The sequence below is a fragment of the Coregonus lavaretus genome (genome assembly GCF_964263955.1).
Source record: "Coregonus lavaretus genome assembly, chromosome: 5".
NCBI classification, from domain to species: Eukaryota; Metazoa; Chordata; class Actinopteri; order Salmoniformes; family Salmonidae; genus Coregonus; species Coregonus lavaretus.
The window spans coordinates 19942380-19961623 of NC_139992.1; the positions used below are offsets into that span (position 1 = coordinate 19942380).

Genomic DNA, 19244 nt, shown 5'->3' on the forward strand with positions numbered 1-19244 from the left:
GCCATTACTGACATGTGTGTTAATTTCATAATAGTTTAAAACAGAAATCCTATAGAAATGATGTCTTTGTTAATTACATCATGCCCAGCATGCATGTTGCAACCACCATTTTACCACAGAAGTAGGCTAAGGCTATATTTCTACTTCCATATAGAACATTCTGTAAATAGACTGTATGGGTACTTCACTGAAATTGCATTGATATGTCACTAAATTAATATATGGTATGATCAAAAACTATTAAATTGTAAACTATAAGAGAAAGAAAATGCATCTAAAAATCTCAAATCTGTATTTACACATATGATTCCATTTAATGTGAGGGAGGTACAGTTGGTTTTGACAATAGGTCACTAGGTCATCTAACTGAAATGCATAGTAGTGATGATAATAAGTCATTGTAAGCATAATGCAGAATTGATATAATAGATGTCGTCAACATTCATCTTCTGATTTATTTTTGCACACACCAGACAACATATGGCACATGACTAAACCCATTTACTATAGACAAATAAACAATGTGTTTACAATCCAATTCTATTCCCAGATTTAGTTGTGTACGATAAACTGTTTAAATGAATACTTGACCTAATAACCAATCACAAAGGGCCAGTGAAATTAAACTTCCTTGCTTTCGCCGGAAATATGGGAAGGTAAGGTTGAATGCGGAAATAAGACTCTCGCTGAGAGGAGTACTTGTACAGGGTGAGAGAAAATATCAACAGAAGACGCCTGCGATCTCGGGCAGCGCTTGAGATCAGTCATGGATGATTCTGAAAATCTTTTTTTTTTCTCCGGCGGTTGGAACTGCTGAAAAAGTTTGCATGCTATCAACAACAACGACAATCTGCGTTATTTAGTTTTCGTTCCATTCTCTTTGTCAATCTCTTCTTTTGAAAGAATGTGGTTGAATCCAGAAGAAGTTTTGCTGAAAAACGCGCTGAAGCTTTGGGTTACCGAAAGATCTAACGATTTCTTCCTTTTGCAGCGCAGAAGAGGACATGGGGATTCAGAGGGGAAATTTACAGGTAATACGCTACCTGCTCCCATTCATCTCACTGTCTTTCGTCTGATTTCAGCAGCGTTAGTAGCCTATATTACCACTTGGACACACCAGTCTACGCTACGCAACACAGTAACAACTAATTTATAAACAATGTTGCAATTAGCTGCGATTCAACCAACATTTTTGGGGGGGACATTGTGCTGGGAGTATGTATCCCAGAGTGTCTCCCAGCATGTCTCCGAGCATAATAATAATAATAATTGGTTGAATTGCAGCTACAGTATGTTGCAACTTGCCATAGCCTTGGCTACAGTGTAGGATCCGGTTTTTACAAAGCTTGGAAACAAGTGTTTTCCCCCATATTTGGGATCATCAAAACAATGCTTTCTTTGCAACTTAAAATAATATGTGCCATGAAGCCTTGGAGCAATAACAGGCAACTTGTTAACATATAACTTATTATTTTGACTGTTTATTTTGTTTCAAGTCTTCATTGATTTCTTTCATTTCCATACCATTTTTGTCTGATGATGGACAATGATAAGGTGTCACCTGGTCTTGTTTTTGTTTAATCTTCATTGGGATTTTCACTTTCCTATAGAACTGTATACATCAGGCACAGGAGATGATAGGGAGTATTATCTCATAAAAACAATATAAAACTTCCTGGCTAGAGTTTAGCTATTTGTTTGTTGCCATGGTTTCCAAAGTCAATCTGTGGGATGAAAGGTCAGATGAAGCCCTAGTGTTTGCCTCTTACAAAACCACACCCTAGTTTTGTTATGGGAAGAGAAGAACAAGTACAATATCAAGTGGAAAAAATAAATCCATGATTCGATTAAGATAAAACATAAAAAGGGTATTGAGCAGCACTGAAACATCTGCAACCTCTAGCACTCTGTCACTAGCTAAAATAACTTCTGCTTCCTATTTCACAAAGAACACTTTCCTGTGAGGGACATTTGAGGTTTCCTTTCTCTCGACCTCTGAGCACACTGTACACGTCCATTGTCCACAGAGATACAAACTCAGTGAACAACATAAGAAGAACAAAATACATGATTTACAGTAGTTTACATTGGGACTTACAATGGAAGCACTGTGAAGTAAGCGATTAGGTGACAATTAGGTGACACATAGGTTTGTGTTGCCAGGGTGCGATGGTTCAGAGCGGCAGACAGGCAGAGCTTGATAGTTGTGGTGTGGTCTGGAATGGGCAGTGCTCCAGGAGAGGGTTATTTGTCTGGTGTTCAGTTTGTCTTCCATCCCTCTCCTCCTTTGTGGCGGAGCGGTTGGGTGGGAGTGGGAATGCCAAACACTAGATAGTGATCTCACAGCAACCAGACTGTAGCCTATTGAAAGCAGTAAGCCTAATGCCTTGTGCTGCCTGCTGTGTGGTTTTTTTGCATTTGATTATTAGCCAAATCATTAACAGACTGTTCTTGCAAACGTAATTTTTTATTGGAGTTGAGGCCATGTGCTGCAGTTGACTGTTAGCCTCACTTTGATGGACTATTTTTACCAGCTCTCCCTAAATGCTCCATTCTGTTGAAAATGGCTGTGCATAGCAAAGGAAACCCAGCATTAAAACTAGACAAGAGGGACTAGTGTTTGGTGGCTTTAGCCTCAGTGGAAAATCATGATCCTGATTAGCAGTGGAGTTAAAGAGATACTATGATGATGAGTCTAGGCTCTGTTATGGTATCTCAGGATATTAGAGAGCTTATCTGGTTCCTTTAAGCTGATGACTGGTGAGGTGGAGGAGGTTGAAGTTGTCTATAAATGCTTGTTCCAGGGTTAATTTAGCCTTCTCATCACCTAACACCTGTTACAGACCTATATCCATCCTGCCCTGCCTTTCGGAATTATTTGAAAGCCAAGTTAACAAACAGATCACCGACCATTTCGAATCCCACCGTACCTTCTCCGCTATGCAATCTGGTTTCCGAGCTGGTCATGGGTGCACCTCAGCCACGCTCAAGGTCCTAAACGATATTATAACCGCAATCGATAAAAGACAGTACTGTGCAGCCAACTTCATCGACCTGGCCAAGGCTTTCGACTCCGTCAATCACCGCATTCTTATTGGCAGACTAAATAGCCTTGGTTTCTCAACTGCCTCGCTTCATGACTGCCTCGCCTGGTTCACCAACTACTTCTCAGATAGAGTTCAATGTGTCAAATCGGAGGGCCTGTTGTCTGGACCTCTGGCAGTCTCTATGGGGGTGCCACAGGGTTCAATTCTCGGGCCGACTCTATTCTCTGTGTATATCAATGATGTCACTCTTGCTGCTGGTGACTCTCAGATCCACCTCTATGCAGACGACACCATTTTGTATACATCTGGCCCATCTGGAGACTCTTATCTCCCTCAGTAACTTTAAGCATCAGTTGTCAGAGCACCTTACCGATCACTGCACCTGTACACAGCCCATCTGTAATTAGCCCACCCAACTACCTCATCCCCATATTGTTATTTATTTTGCTCATTTGCACCCCAGTATCTCTATTTGCACATCTATCATTCCAGTGTTAATACGAAATTGTAATTATTTTGCACTATGGCCTATGTATTGCCTTACCTCCATAACTTACTACATTTGCACACACTGTATATACATTTTCTATTGTGTTATTGACTGTACGTTTTGTTTATTCCATATGTAACTCTGTGTTGTTGTTTTTATCGCACTGCTTTGCTTTATCTTGGCCAGGTCGCAGTTGTAAATGAGAACTTGTTCTCAACTGGCTTACCTGGTTAAATAAAGGTTAAATAAATAAATAAAAATAAATTGAAATTGAAATTGAGTTTGGGATGTTAGGGATTCTCTTAAGTTTGTAGTTTTTATGCCATGGCTTTGGGGCTTCACATGTGGAGGATTTGTGGAGAGGGAGAGGGTCTCGATTCCAATACTGTTACCCTATGATTCTAGTGGACCAATGTAGTGACAAACAGAGAAGAACAATACTTGTGTTGAGCCTCTTAATAGCGTTTTAAGTCTATGTTATGTTCTCACATAATGTGGCCATTATGAGACTGTTAGTGGTACCAGTTTATGTCCAATGTCTTTTGTAATGCCTAAAGGCCAGCATCCAGTGCTCACTGTGGAATGTCTGGGTCTGTTATACACATGATAATGCCTTTAGCTTTCTGGCGTTATGTGTAATAGGTGCCGTTGTGTCCCATCTGCTTAAAGGCACAATCTGTAAAACTTCCTGCTGTTCAAATGTCATTCAAGTAATGATAACCATTGATTATTGTAGAAAATGCCTTATGAGCTTAGTACAATTGTCTTACCCTATGAAAATATATGATATAACAGTTCATATGGGTTGGTATAATGTTGCCTCACTCCGATGTGTCAATGAGCTCATTGACGTGTGTGTTGTCAGACGGTATTTCTCAGTAATTTCTGGTCTCTTTCTGTGTCTGACTGCTCTATCCAGGTCTTCTGGTGGGAGCTCTGGACACAGTGCTGGACTCCAACGCCCGGGTCACACCGTTCCGTATCCTGCTACAGGTGCCTGGGTCACAGGTCAGCTGGGCCATAGCCTGTGGTAAGCTCTCCTTTTCCTCTCTCCGATTCTCATATTTGTCGGTCGGTAGGTCCCTGCTTCTACTCTTTTTCTCTGGCTCTCTCTCTGTGTATCTATCTCTCTGACGGGCGTTGTGTGTGTGTCTGTGTGTTGTTATACAGGTGCTGCTGTCGAGGACATGAACAGACATTGGGACTGGCTGGTTCAGAACCTACTCCACTCTCTCTCAGTGTTTGAGAACAAGGAGGATGTCGCCAGCTTCGTCAAAGGGAAAGTCAAGGTACTGTACTATTAGAATAAGTCTTACTATAGACCTGTGATACTCTGTAAATACTATGTAGGCCTACTATCAAAAACCACTGTGTTCAACCTAATCTGACTCTTAAATGTTGATGTCTCTCTCCTCTTGACTTTCTTTTCTATTTCTGTGTATCTTGCTCGCAACCCGTTTTGCATTTTCGTTTCGTTTCTCTTCCTCTTTTCTCTTTCTCTCATTGCCCATTTATTTATCTTTCTCCCCAGGGTCTGATAGCAGAGGAGGTGAGGGGGAAGCAGGCGGCTCAGGAGGAGGACCCAGAGAAGTTCCGGGAGGTGCTGCTGAAGTTTGAGCTGCGTTTCGGCCTGCCCTCCTCAGAGAAGCTGGTCACCACCTACTCCTGCTGCTGCTGGAAGGGGCGGGTCCCCCGGCAGGGCTGGCTCTACCTCAGCATCAACCACATGGCCTTCTACTCCTTCCTGCTGGGAAAGGAAGGTCCGTCCCCTTAAATGCTCCTCCTTTAATTAGCACACTGACTAGTCCCCAGTCTTAATTTTAAAAATGTCTTACTGGTTGTGAACTAGTCTGAACTGTTTGTGTCTGTTAATTAGCAACTCTAACCTCTGTTTTCCAGTTGTAAAGATCACAAGCCCTTTATATGTCTTGTGAACTGTGACATACTTTCCACAGTAAACATTGTGCCTTTTCAGTTAAAGTGATGCTACAGAGGTTTTGTATAACTTCAGCCAGTAGTTTTGAAAGTAGCCCTCGAGCCAAAACAGGTCCCCGAAAATTGTGCACAATTGTGTGCAACGTCATCCATTTCGTATGACATGTTACGAAATAAAATAAAAATGTGTATGATATGTTACGAATTCCAATTCGTACAATATCTTACGAATTTGTAAGTGCTTAAGATCCTGTTCAATCTCTTTAACCATTCAAATCCCTAATGTCTTCAGGGTACAGTGACTTCTAAACCTAACCCCTGACCTTTGACCACTTCTATCTCCCTCAGTGAAGTTTGTGATCCCGTGGGCAGAGGTGACGAGACTGGAGCGGGTCTCCACTGGCCTCATGACGGACATGGTGCGTGTGACAACGCGGCGGCACCAGCGGGACTTCTCTATGTTCCTGAGCCTGGACGAGGTGTTCGGGGTCATGGGTCAGCTGGCTGACATCGCACTGCGACGCCTGCTGGACAGCGGAGGTCTGGAACTGGACCGAGTCCTCCAGCAGTCCTCCAACATCACCAAGAGGTCAGAGGGCAACGCAGAATAAGTTCGATAAAGTTGTAGCGTATTGTAGCATAAAGGAGGGCAGGGGATTTTGTGTGGGTCTGTCATTCGGTTTGTTCAGATTCACATTATCTGTTCCTTGTTGACTTGCCTCACAGATCTGAGAGGATTGGATTGGCATCAGTAATCTGATTGATCGGTTGCTTTCCTGATTAAACAGTTTGATAAACAGTCATTTAAAAAGGTTGTCATTGTAATCTGCTTTGGTCAAAAGAGACCTCATCATGCACTTCCTGAAAATCCCTGATATCTTGACTAATTTACTTCCCTCTAGTTTCAGACCATCCTCTGTATAACCATTGCCCCATAGTGCAACTGAATGTGTGTGTGTTTCAGTTCCACCTGTAGTACATTCACCATAACATTTTCAGGTTTTGTGTGTAAAGTGAAGGTTTGCAGTGGTAAAGATTGTACTTGAGAGCTGAGCTAAAGCATTCAGTTCTATCTCTCTATGGGTGTAACAGACTGTTTAGTTGTATTATTTATTTGGTAACTTCCTCACATGCAACTCTTGCCAAGTGAGTGATATTTTTGGCCCTTTTTGTAACTCTTCCCCTTTCCCCTCAGGGTTCTGGAGGAGCAGGCGCTGAGGGCGTACGTCCTGGCTCTATTTCGGCTACCGCGGGGCGAGTGTCTCCAGGAGGTGGCGCTGTGTTCAGTGTGGACGTCCCATGCCCGCTGCCACACGGCAGGAACGCTCTACACCACCGACCGCTACCTATGCTTCGCCAGTCGAGAGGAGGGCCACTGCAGCCTGCTCATCCCCCTTTCAGAGGTAGCCATCATACCATACTGCAGCTGACTCTGCTGGTTAAACTTTAATGCTGGGGGAATGTGGCTTACCACTGTTTACGGTGTACAAGTGTTGTTTGAAGTTTTAGAGCATACACCTTTAGCCTTAAGCTTTACCATGGTTAACTACATTATTTGCTATATACCGGAGTCATGTATAGAGATGTATGGCTCTTGCATACATTAATAAGTTATTCAAAGTTTATTACTGTGTTAATACCGTTTTACCATATCATATTTTTCATTACTGTACCATACTACCAACATTTCCTTGGCTCTTGACCTTTTACCTCTGTCTCCTCCTGTGCTGCCAGGTGATCTCCATAGAGAAGGCTGAGAGCACCAGCTTGCTGCCTAACCCAGTGATCGTCAGTGTGAGGAGTAAGAAGGCCTTCCAGCTGATCGAGCTGCAGGACAGAGACAGCCTGGTGGACAGTCTGACATCACGGCTCAGAGCCCTGCAGTGGAAACACTCCATGTTCCACAGCAAGAAATCTCTGGTATGCTACAGCTACACTACCAACCGTCTACCAAATGTCTGTTGTCAATTACACACATCATATCTCATGGTGATGCCCAACAGGCCTAGTCCAAGAAGCAGAATGTAACTTTACTCCAAGAACATATATGATTACTGCTAGTATTTTTGCACACAAGTTACTCATTCATTGTGTATGTTTGACTAATTCTGGTGTTTGGTTGCTCCAGACCTCCTCGTCTCCCTACTACACCTTCTACTATGACACCATGTACTGTGACGGGGTGGAGATCGAGGAGAGACCACTACGTCACACAGTGAACACAGAGGCTCTGATGGCATACTACCATCACTCTCAAACGGACCGCAACAATAGCACAGCTGTGAGTATGGAAACTAGTGCACCGTTGGCCATAACCCAGATATGGCTGGAGCCTCCCTTATTATGATGTTTACATAGCAGATACCATAATAATGGTGGCTGCAGGGATAGCAGGGCTACATTGGCCAATGTGTCTAGGCTTGATGTTTAACATTGCAAAGTAGAACTGGTTTAGGGTTTAACTTGGTTGCCTGTTTCTGTTTTAAGCAACTCCTTTGTTGTTGTCATGCTAAACATTTATTGGGCTAAATTAGAATTCTAAATGTTTAGCATGACAACAACAAAGGAGTTGCTTAAACCAGAAACTGGCAACCATGTTAAACCCTAAACCGGTTCTACTTTACAATGTTAAACATCAAGCCTATTAGAAATAGACTGGCAACCAGGGTATGGTACATGTGGTATAGTGGTAGTTCTGGGATGAGGTTATGATTCTGTTACATCTCTTTCATTATTTAAACATGTATTGATCCCTGTTCTCCCATTGGCTGGCACACTGGGTAACCTTACCTCCCTCTAATACTGCCCAAGGCTATTGCTGAGAATGTGCTTACAGTACTACAATACTCGGTTTGCTCAAGGGTGTGTGTCCTGTGTGTGTCCTGCAGACCATGGAGCAGGTGAAAGAGCGTCTGTGGGATGACCACTTCTCGGAGTATGGTCGAGGCGTCCACATGTTCCGCACAGAGAAGATCCAGAAGCTGGTTGCCATGGGGATACCAGAGTCGCTACGGGGAGAGCTATGGATGACCTTCTCTGGTGAGGGGTGGAGGAGTCTGAGGTCATTGGTTGCTATAACAACAGGCCAAATATATTTAATGGTGGGGTTATGTTTAGGGTATATATCTGTATATCCTCAAAGGAGGGATAGAGAGTGCTGTTCTGTGTTCTGCTCGACTGCCTACTTTCAGTTCCTTTCCTATGTACTGTACACAATGCCTAGCATTTATGGTATGTGCCATTTTATCTTAGAGTTTGGGGAGGGGCTTTTACCAGGCAAGCAGTTCCCTTTTTTCAGAACCAGAAGTCTTGATGCAACTTTGTAGAGTCTATTCTCAGGGATCCTGCTTTGCTTTATGCTGTTAGTATCAGAGTTGATGTCATATGGAATCCAGATCAGCAGGATTTAGTGGGCATATAAATAGCTCATAACCTCAGCTCCAATAATAACAAGCAATTAGGCCTGTGTGAGCACACACTGCACAGACTGCAGCAGAAACAGAGGGGCAGCACTCCACTGGGATGCAACTGAACTGACTGTTTTCTTTGGCCCCATATCAAACTATCCCAGTCACCTGTTTACTCCCTCTCAATGATCTGAACGCATCACATCCTCGAGAGGGAGTCAACAAAGGGCAAGAGCTAGTTTTTTTCTCTCCAAACAAGCCTTGTCCCAAAGTAACCCCTACCTTTTTGGTGTTTGCAGATCTGATGGAACCGGATAGGTAACTTATCCATTCCTTTCAGATCTGCAAACACTTACGGGTAGGAACAAAAGAGAAGGGTTAGGGCCTAGGGGATCTTTTCCGACCAGGCCTTCATGTAAGTGCTTATATGCTGTTGCTGTGTAACACCGACACCATTTCCCCCTTGAAACACAGACTCATCATCAGAGTTGGCGTCCCACCCAGACTACTACTCGGGGCTGGTGACAGAGTCTATGGGGCAGAGCAGCCTGGCCACGGAGGAGATCGAGAGAGACCTGCACCGCTCGCTGCCCGACCACCCCGCCTTCCAGAATGTCACGGGCATCGCTGCCCTGCGCCGCGTCCTCACCGCATATGCCCACCGCAACCCCAAGATCGGCTACTGCCAGGTAAGGAATCCACTACCATACAGTAACCTATGTCACAATGTGTGTGTGTATACAGTGCAGGTAGAGTATAACTGACTGCCTGTCGTTCTTCCTAGTCAATGAATATCCTGGCGTCTGTGATGCTGCTGTACACTAAAGAGGAGGAGGCATTCTGGCTGCTGGTGGCTGTGTGTGAGAGAATGCTGCCTGACTACTTCAACCGCAGAGTCATAGGTGAGAGGGCAAACAGCCGGCGTTGGTTTACCGCTGCTACTGCTATTGTTACTACATTGCTATTACATTTACGTTACCAGAGCGACTTACAAATTGGTGCATTCACCTTATAGCCAGTGGGATAACCACTTTACAATTATTATCTTTTTTTTTTTTTTGGGGTGGGGTGGGGTAAGGGAGGGGGTAGAAGGATTACTTATCCTGTCCCAGGTGTTCCTTAAAGAGGTGGGGTTTCAAATGTCTTCGGAAGGTGGTGAGTGACTCCGCTGTCCTGGCGTCGTGAGGGAGCTTGTTCCACCATTGGGGTGCCAGAGCAGCGAACAGTTTTGACTGGGCTGAGCGGGAACTGTGCTTCAGCAGAGGTAGGGGAGCCAGCAGGCCAGAGGTGGATGAACGCAATGCCCTCGTTTGGGTGTAGGGACTGATCAGAGCCTGAAGGTACGGAGGTGCCGTTCCCCTCACAGCTCCGTAGGCAAGCACCATGGTCTTGTAGCAGATGCGAGCTTCAACTGGAAGCCAGTGTAATGTGCGGAGGAGCGGGGTGATGTGAGAGAACTTGGGAATGTTGAACACCAGACGGGCTGCGGCATTCTGGATGAGTTGTAGGGGTTTAATGGCACAGGCAGGGAGCCCAGCCAACAGCGAGTTGCAGTAATCCAGACGGGAGATGACAAGTGCCTGGATTAGGACCTGTGCCGCTTCCTGTGTAAGGCAGGGTCGTACTCTCCGAATGTTGTAGAGCATGAACCTACAGGATCGGGTCACCGCCTTGATGTTAGCGGAGAATGACAGGGTGTTGTCCAGGGTCACGCCAAGGCTCTTCGCACTCTGGGAGGAGGACACAACAGAGTTGTCAACCGTGATGGCGAGATCATGGAACGGGCAGTCCTTCCCCGGGAGGAAGAGCAGCTCCGTCTTGCCGAGGTTCAGCTTGAGGTGGTGATCCGTCATCCATACTGATATGTCTGCCAGACATGCAGAGATGCGATTCGCCACCTGGTTATCAGAAGGGGAAAGGAGAAGATTAGTTGTGTGTCGTCTGCGTAGCAATGATAGGAGAGGCCATGCGAGGATATGACAAAGCCAAGTGACTTGGTGTATAGCGAGAATAGGAGAGGGCCTAGAACTGAGCCCTGGGGGACACCAGTGGTGAGAGCACGTGGTGCGGAGACAGCTTCTCGCCACGCCACTTGGTAGGAGCGACCAGTCAGGTAGGACGCAATCCAAGAGTGAGCCGCGCCGGAGATGCCCAGCTCGGAGAGGGTGGAGAGGAGGATCTGATGGTTCACAGTATCAAAGGCAGCAGACAGGTCTAGAAGGACAAGAGCAGAGGAGAGAGAGTTAGCTTTAGCAGTGCGGAGAGCCTCCGTGACACAGAGAAGAGCAGTCTCAGTTGAATAACCAGTCTTGAAACCTGACTGGTTTGGATCAAGAAGGTCATTCTGAGAGAGATAGCAAGAGAGTTGGCTAAAGACGGCACGCTCAATAGTTTTGGAGAGAAAAGAAAGAAGGGATACTGGTCTGTAGTTGTTGATATCAGAGGGATCGAGTGTTGGTTTTTTGAGAAGGGGTGCAACTCTCGCTCTCTTGAAGACGTAAGGGACATAGCCAGCGGTCAAGGATGAGTTGATCAGTGAGGTAAGGGAGAAGGTCACCGGAGATGGTCTGGAGAAGAGAGGAGGGGATAGGGTCAAGCGGGCAGGTTGTTGAGCGGCCGGCCGTCACAAGTCGCAAGATTTTATCTGGAGAGAGAGGGGAGAAATAAGTCAAAACATAGGGTAGGACAGTGTGAGCAGGACCAGCAGTGTCATTTGACTTAACAAACGAGGATCGGATGTCGTCAACCTTCTTTTCAAAATGGTTGACGAAGTCATCCACAGAGAGGGAGGAGGGGGGGAGGGGGAGGAGGATTCAGCAGGGAGGAGAAGGTGGCAAAGAGCTTCCTAGGGTTAGAGGCAGATGCTTGGAATTTAGAGTGGTAGAAAGTGGCCTTAGCAGCAGAAACAGATGAAGAAAATGTAGAGAGGAGGGAGTGAAAAGATGCCAGTTCCGCAGTGAGTCTAGTTTTCCTCCATTTCCGCTCGGCTGCCCGGAGCCCTGTTCTGTGAGCTCGCAATGAGTCATCACACCACGGAGCTGGAGGGGAGGACCGAGCCGGCCGGGAGGATAGGGGACATAGAGAGTCAAAGGATGCAGAAAGGGAGGAGAGGAGGGTTGAGGAGGCAGAATCAGGAGATTGGAGGGAGAAGGATTGAGCAGAGGGAAGAGATGATAGGATGGAAGAGGAGAGAGTAGCGGGAGAGAGAGAGCGAAGGTTGCGACGGCGCATTACCATCTGAGTAGGGGCAGAGTGAGTAGTGTTGGAGAAGAGCGAGAGAGAAAAGGATACAAAGTAGTGGTCGGAGACATGGAGGGGAGTTGCAGTGAGATTAGTAGAAGAACAGCATCTAGTAAAGATGAGGTCAAGCGTATTGCCTGCCTTGTGAGTAGGGGGGGACGGTGAGAGGGTGAGGTCAAAAGAGGAGAGGAGTGGAAAGAAGGAGGCAGAGAGAAATGAGTCAAAGGTAGATGTAGGGAGGTTGAAGTCCCCCAGAACTGTGAGGGGTGAGCCATCCTCAGGAAAGGAACTTATCAAGGCGTCAAGCTCATTGATGAACTCTCCAAGGGAACCTGGAGGGCGATAGATGACAAGGATATTAAGCTTAAATGGGCTAGTGACTGTGACAGCATGGAATTCAAATGAGGAGATAGACAGATGGGTCAGGGGAAAAATAGAGAATGTCCACTTGGGAGAGATGAGGATTCCTGTGCCACCACCCCGCTGACCAGATGCTCTCTATTACTACAGCGATAGTTCTTCCACTTCCACAGTTACTGACATCATAGCTAGTACTGTACAGTAGAGAAGTCTTATCAAAACCACAGCAGATCATTTATTAGGTCTATTAGTAGCTGTTCTGTTCATTTGCGTCTAGAGCCGGTCTGGTGTTTAGGTGATTTGAATGTGGGTTTTTTCTCCGTCAGGGCTGTTTTTCTGCCCTGACTGCAAACAGAGCCAACAATAACCCAAGGCTTTCTTTAGCCAGCGTGAAGCGTGTGCTGAAACACAAGCTAATTTCCTGTGCTTTGTGCCACTATTTATTTATGGCGCATATGAAATGCATCAAAGTAATTTCCTCTTCTGAACGACAGTGTCTGGCCTGTTCTGCTTTGAAATTGCAGTTCTTTACTTATTCTCCTTAGAAAATAGATTTTGTCTCCATGTGGCTTCCTGGTTCAAATAAAGTTTTAAAAGATCACTTATCTGGGATATTGCACAATGAGAACATGTCATTCTCACACGCATGTGTCAAGACATCATATAATATAATATAATATGCCATTTAGCAGACGCTTTTATCCAAAGCGACTTAGTCATGCGTGCATAATTTTTTTTTTTTACGTATGGGTGGTCCCGGGGATCGAACCCACTACCCTGGCGTTACAAGCGCCATGCTCTACCAATTGAGCTACAGAGGACCACATGAGTATACAGCATACATCCACGAGACCAACATTAATTTCCCTCTATGGGATGATAAAGGATGTTCTGTACTTCTATAGAGGTGTACGTTCATGAGACCGAAATCCATTTCTATATGTGTTTTCCTATATTAATGTAGATTTTCACGTGTGTTTGCAGGTGCTCAGGTGGACCAGTCAGTGTTTGAAGAGCTGATCCAGGAGCGTCTTCCAGAGCTGGCCGAGCACATTCCCGACCTCTCCCCCCTCTCTTCCATCTCCCTGTCCTGGTTCCTTACCCTCTTCCTCAGTGTGCTTCCCTTCCGCAGCGCCGTCTGTGTGGTAGACTGCTTCTTCTTCCACGGCATCAAAGCCATCCTCCAGCTGGGGCTAGCTGTGCTGGATGCGAACGCAGCGGCGCTGTGCGCTAGTGCAGACGACGGCCAGGCCCTCATGATCCTCACTGGGTAATGCATATGGAGGAATGCATGCATGTCTACACATATACTGTATGCATCTACACAGTTAACTTTGAGCATAGTCTACATTCTCACACAAAACTTCTCTGCCTGCAGCTTTCTGGACCAGGTGAAGTACGATGAGGATCCGTCTCCCCCTGCCCCTCCCCCTCCCTCGTCTCAGAGTGGGGAGGAGGAGGGCAGCCCGCCTGTAGAACTACACACCCTGATCACTGACCTCATTACTGACTCCTATGAGGTAAGACAGCACTGCAATACTCCCTCCACACCACCAGAGGGTAGTGGTGAAAGTGTGGCACTGATGTTTGTTCTCGTTGTGTGTCCCTGTCCTGTTGTGTCAGAAATTTGGAGACCTGACGGTGAGACAGATAGAGCGGTTGCGATGTAGACACCGGATCCAGGTTCTCCAAGCACACGAGGACATCACCAAGGAGAATGCGGTGGGTCTCTCATATCACATCTCAAACAGTCACACGCATGCATGAAATACACCATGACCAAATGTTGAAACCTTACACTTTTCCTCTCCAAACTGCTCTGACCCTTCCCCTCTCTGTGTGTGTGTGTGTGTAGCTCAGAGTGGTGACCCCATATGTCTCTCTCTCCCCTGAAAACCTGGCTGATGTCTACGACCTCTTCAAGGTACTTCAGTTCAATTCAATACAACTTTATTTATCTTCCCAGAATCACTAAGAAAGGCATTGCCAGATCACGATGATAATATCCTCCACATATAGTCCAACTGTACAACAACCCATCTGTTTCTCTTATAGACAGAGCACTTCATCAACCTGTACTGGGGTGATGGGAGCGCCACAGTGGCTCTCCAGCACCATGACCCAGGCCAGCCCTATGTGGAGCAATACAGAGTGGACCGGGCCCAGTTCAAAAGCCTGTACATGCTACTGGTTCCCTGGCTGTGTGGCCTCCACACTGACACCGTGGCCCACCGGACCTTCACACTGCTGGACCAGGACAGAGACTCATTCATCACCTTCAGAGAGTTCGTCGGGTGGCTGGGTATTTTATTTTTTTAAGATATGTTTATTTGAAAGAGGGACAATGTACAACAAAACATAAGTCTCAGAAGTGATGCGTTGCACCAGATTTAGCTAACAGCTCATTTACATCTGCAGTGTGTGAGCGAGTGTCTGTGTGTGTGAGAAAGAGCAAGCAAGAGAGGGAGGGTGTGTGTGTTTAAAAGAGGTAGGGAGAGTGTGTGTATGCCTGAAGAGAGACTTTGTGTAATATGAGTTTGTGTGATTGGCTGTGTGCCTGCAAGTATACAAAAACCAAGAAAACATACCTGGCTAGCTTACATCCAAGTTCCCTTGTAAGGCGTATCAGTCATGAACATTGGAAACCTGCCCACTAGGCTTTCATGGGCATCTGGAATTCAGCCCACATAGCTTTTATGGGAATCAATATGCAGCCAAGGCTTTTAGGAGGAGCCGTCACTGCTGTGTACAGTGGAGGACTGAAGTAGGAATTATGTAAATTCACCTCTTAAACTCACAGAGCTGAAGGGCTCCCTCTGTGGTCCTCGATCATTCAGACAGACCGTATAAACACTAACTGACACACATTGTGATTTAAAGCCAATGGTAATGGTGACAATTATGTGTCTCTCTCGGCTTCAGACACGCTATACTGTGAGGAACTGAATGAGAAGGTCAGACTACTGTATCGTTTGCACATACCTCCAGGTGGGTCACATAGCCTTCCTATGGTGTTTTGCTCCTCTTTAAGACACATGTACTTTAGCTGGACATGCAACTAGCTTTAACTAGAGATCCATTAACGTTCTTCATAATGCGACTGTCTCATGTAGCTCTGACTGAGAGTGAGGATGACCCGTTTCCACTGAAGAGCCCTCTGCTGTCCACTACCAGACCACTCCATATAGAGATGCCTAATGGTAAGTATTCACACTTCAAGTGTTCCAGGTTCACGTTTCTAGCTCTGTCCTGTTCAGATTATCACGTTGATGTAGCTCCTGCTGTGTGTGTTCATGTTGAAGGGGAGATCAGAGACTATCAGGAGCAGTTGAAGCAGATGCTGAAGGACCTGGCGAAAGAGAAGGAGAAGAATGTGGAGAAACCACTACCTCTAATGAACCAGGTACATACAGAGCATCTGGAAAGTATTCAGACCCTTTGACTTTTTCCACATTTTGGTACGTTACAGCCTTATTCTGAAATTGATTAAATTGTTTTTTTCATCAATCTACACACGATACCCATAATGACAAAGCGAAAACAGGTTTTGAAATTTTTGCAAATGTATTACTAATAAAAAACATACCTTATTTACATAAGTATTCAGAACCTTTGCTATGAGACTCGAAATTGAGCTAGGTGCATCCTGTTTCCATTGATCATCCTTGAGATGTTTCTACAACTTCATTAGAGTCCACCTGTGGTAACTTCAGTTGATTGGACATGATTTGGAAAGGCACACACCTGTCTATATACGGTCCCACAGTTGACAGTGCATGTCAAAGCAAAAACCAAGCCATGAGGTCAAAGGAATTGTCCGTAGAGCTCCGAGACAGGATTCTGTCGAGGCACAGATCTGGGTAAGGTACCAAAAACTTTCTGCAGCATTGAAGGTCCCCTTGAACACAGTGGCCTCCATCATTCTTAAATGGAAGAAGTTTGAAACCACCAAGACTCTTCCTAGAGCTGGCCGCCTGGCCAAACAAAGCATTCAGGGGATAAGGGCCTTGGTCAGGGAGGTGACCAAGAACCTGATGGTCACTCTGACAGAGATCCAGAGTTTCTCTGTGGAGATGGGAGAACCTTCCAGAAGGACAACCATCTCTGCAGTAAAAGGCATATGACAGCCCGCTTGGAGTTTGCCAAAAGTCACCTAAAGGACTCGCAGACCATGAGAAACAAGATTCTCTGGTCTGATGAAACCAAGATTGAACTCTTAGGCCTGTCAGCCAAGCGCCACGTCTGGAGGAAACCTGGCACCATCCCTACGGTGAAGCATGGTGGTGGCAGCATCATACTGTGGGGATGTTTTTCAGCGGCAGGGACTGGGAGACTAGTCAGGATCGAGGGAAAGATGAACAGAGCAAAGTACTGAGAGATCCTTGACAAAAACCTTCTCCAGAGTGCTCAGGACCTCAGACTGGGGCAAAGGTTCACCTTCCAACTGGACAACGACCCTAAGCACACAGCCAAGACAACGCAGGAGTGGCTTCGGGACAAGTCTCTGAATGTCGAGTGGCCCAGCCAGAGCCCGGACTTGAATCCGATCTAACATCTCTGGAGAGACCTGAAAATAGCTATGCAGCGACGCTCCCCATCCAACCTGACAGAGTTTGAGAGGATGTGCAGAGAAGAATGGGAGAAACTCTCCAAATACAGGTGTGCCAAGCTTGTAGCGTCATACCCAAAAAGACTTGAGGCTGTAATTGCTGCCAACGGTGCTTCAACAAAGTACTGAGTAAAGGGTCTGAATATTTTTAATACATCTGCAAAAACTTTTTTTTGCTATGTCATTTTGGGGTATTGTGTGTAGATTGAGGGAAAAAACAATAATCAATTTTAGAATAAGGCTGTAACTTAACAAAATGTGGAGAAAGTTAAGGGGTCTGAATACTTTCCAAATGCACTGTACAATTAGGAAGGAATTCAATCAGAGAGCCATTAAACAGTCATTCAAAGTCACAATAAAGATACAATAAACTTGCATTGTTTTCTACAGAGGGAGTTCATCCAGTTCTGTAAGACCCTCTACAGCATGTTCCATGGCAACCCAGATGAGAACGAGCTCTTTCAGGCCATTGCTACAGTGACCAGCCTGGTGCTGCAGATCGGTGAGGTCGGCCACCGCAGCCGGTCAGAAGTCAGCAGCGAGGGCGGGGCAGGAGACGAGGTAGAGGAGGGTCACAGGGAGGGGAGTCAAGAAGACCACCCTGTCTTCAGCACCAAAGAGGGAGATGGAGAGAGGCAGGAGGGGACCAGGAAGAGTTCCGAGCGGTCTGAGAGTCAGAGCGAGTGGACGGTCAGCTATGCTCAGATCCTGGCCTCGCTCCTCACAGAACAGCAGCTGGTCAACTTCTTTGAGAAACCGATGGACCTGTCAGCAAAGCTGGCTGTTGCGAAGGTGAAACAGTACCATGAAAGGGCCGGTCTGCTTATGCTTCAGCAAGGAACCAGCTGATTTAACATGACCAACAGAACAACCATGTGTGACCCAATACTGGGCTTCCAATCTAGTTGGTTGTCTAGATGCCAGGCACATTTGTCGCCAGTAAGTTGTCTGTGTCCTCCATCCTACAATGATGAGTGGGTACCAAGAATCCATATGTGCCTATATTGAGTCGTAGGTCTGTCAAGCACAAGGGAGAAGTACTGTAGATGTGTAGGTCTTCCTATCCTGATGAAATGTGGCCTCGTCTTCTGGGACCAACCGCTCAGTTTGAAAGCAGGTTTACCAAAACCAGAGGTGGCTGAGACGTGCTTGATAATCAATGTAGACTACATGTATCTATCAGTCAATCATATATACACTACTGTGAGAACGTCCCACACATGAAACACCATGAAAAGGGATATTGTTTTAAACATTGCTCAGTATTTGTAGACATGTTTTCGTTCTCCTTCATCCAGTCTATGAAATGGGAACAAATTCAAATATTTTATATTGGCTGCATGGTTGGTAATACAGCCTAGGCAGGATCTTGTTTGCCATATCTTCCAACCTCAAGTAGATCAGACAAGTGTTATTTTCCAACCAAATATTTTTGTTACCTTTATTTACTGCTTAATGTTTCAGTCCTACAATAATGGACATTGGAATCTTGCCTTTGTGTGCGACATTGTAAATGTGTTCTTATATATTTTGTCCTGTATTGATCAAATGTATTTTGTTCTTTAATAATTCCTATTTTAAGTGTTCTAAAACTGTTTATGAGCCTGTTATTCTACCAAGCATATGTCTTAATTCAAGTGTTAGTGACCAGTATTATATTATAGACCAAAGTCCTATACACCTTCTCAAAATCAGTTGATACTAACTACACAAACGATACTGCTGTGCCTCAGATTTAGTTTACAGAGAACTTGATTTTGCCAATAAAATCAGTCATGACAAATTTAGTTTTGGGTTGTTCTAGAACCAGACTGAGGCAGTCCAGTTTACTGATGCACCTTTGATTTTTTACATTTTATTTTTAGTGCACACTCAAGTTCACTTGAGGTGCATTAACAAAAATGGGGCCTTTGATCAATTCTTTAACATCAATTTCATGTCTGGTGCAAAAAGTCTAACATGGTTTGTTTGTAAATCATTAAAACAATCTTTGCCTCATCCATGTCTTGTTCAATGTATTTCAAAGACTGATTCACTAAGGAGACTGTAGACCCTCAAAAGCACATTGTGTAATGGAATGTCCACCAGAGCTATTGCTAGAGAATTTAATGTTCATTTGTCTACCATAAGCCGCCTCTGTCATTTTAGAGAATTTT

General features: G+C 45.3%; 1 protein-coding gene across 2 annotated transcripts; it reads left to right on the forward strand.

Annotated features, from left to right (window-relative positions):
- The first annotated feature begins 664 nt into the window (after positions 1-664).
- LOC311129761 (TBC1 domain family member 8-like) lies at positions 665-19086 on the forward strand. Of its 2 annotated transcripts, none has more exons than XM_084162190.1 (20): positions 665-1031; positions 4457-4567; positions 4708-4826; positions 5069-5297; positions 5821-6061; positions 6668-6875; positions 7207-7392; positions 7601-7753; positions 8361-8511; positions 9354-9568; positions 9664-9781; positions 13464-13749; positions 13858-13999; positions 14103-14201; positions 14335-14403; positions 14535-14781; positions 15402-15467; positions 15593-15679; positions 15782-15882; positions 17479-19086. In XM_084162190.1, exons 1-20 carry the CDS (start codon positions 905-907, stop codon positions 17935-17937), a joined length of 3414 nt encoding a protein of 1137 aa, XP_084018316.1. In that variant the 5' UTR covers positions 665-904; the 3' UTR covers positions 17938-19086. The 2 variants fall into 2 exon arrangements, with proteins under 2 accessions (XP_084018316.1, XP_084018315.1); XM_084162189.1 differs by having other exon boundaries at positions 804-1031; positions 15755-15882.
- The last annotated feature ends 158 nt before the right edge of the window (positions 19087-19244 follow it).

What these genes read in the sequence shown, in the direction of transcription:
- LOC311129761 (XM_084162189.1), top strand. Translation starts at nt 905, where the DNA reads ATGTGGTTGAATCCAGAAGAAGTTTTGCTGAAAAACGCGCTGAAGCTT. An exon ending in CCAAGATCGGCTACTGCCAG is followed by an intron (nt 9,569 to 9,663) that starts GTAAGGAATCCA and finishes CGTTCTTCCTAG; the next exon opens with TCAATGAATATCCTGGCGTC. An exon ending in AGAGTTCGTCGGGTGGCTGG is followed by an intron (nt 14,782 to 15,401) that starts GTATTTTATTTT and finishes TCTCGGCTTCAG; the next exon opens with ACACGCTATACTGTGAGGAA.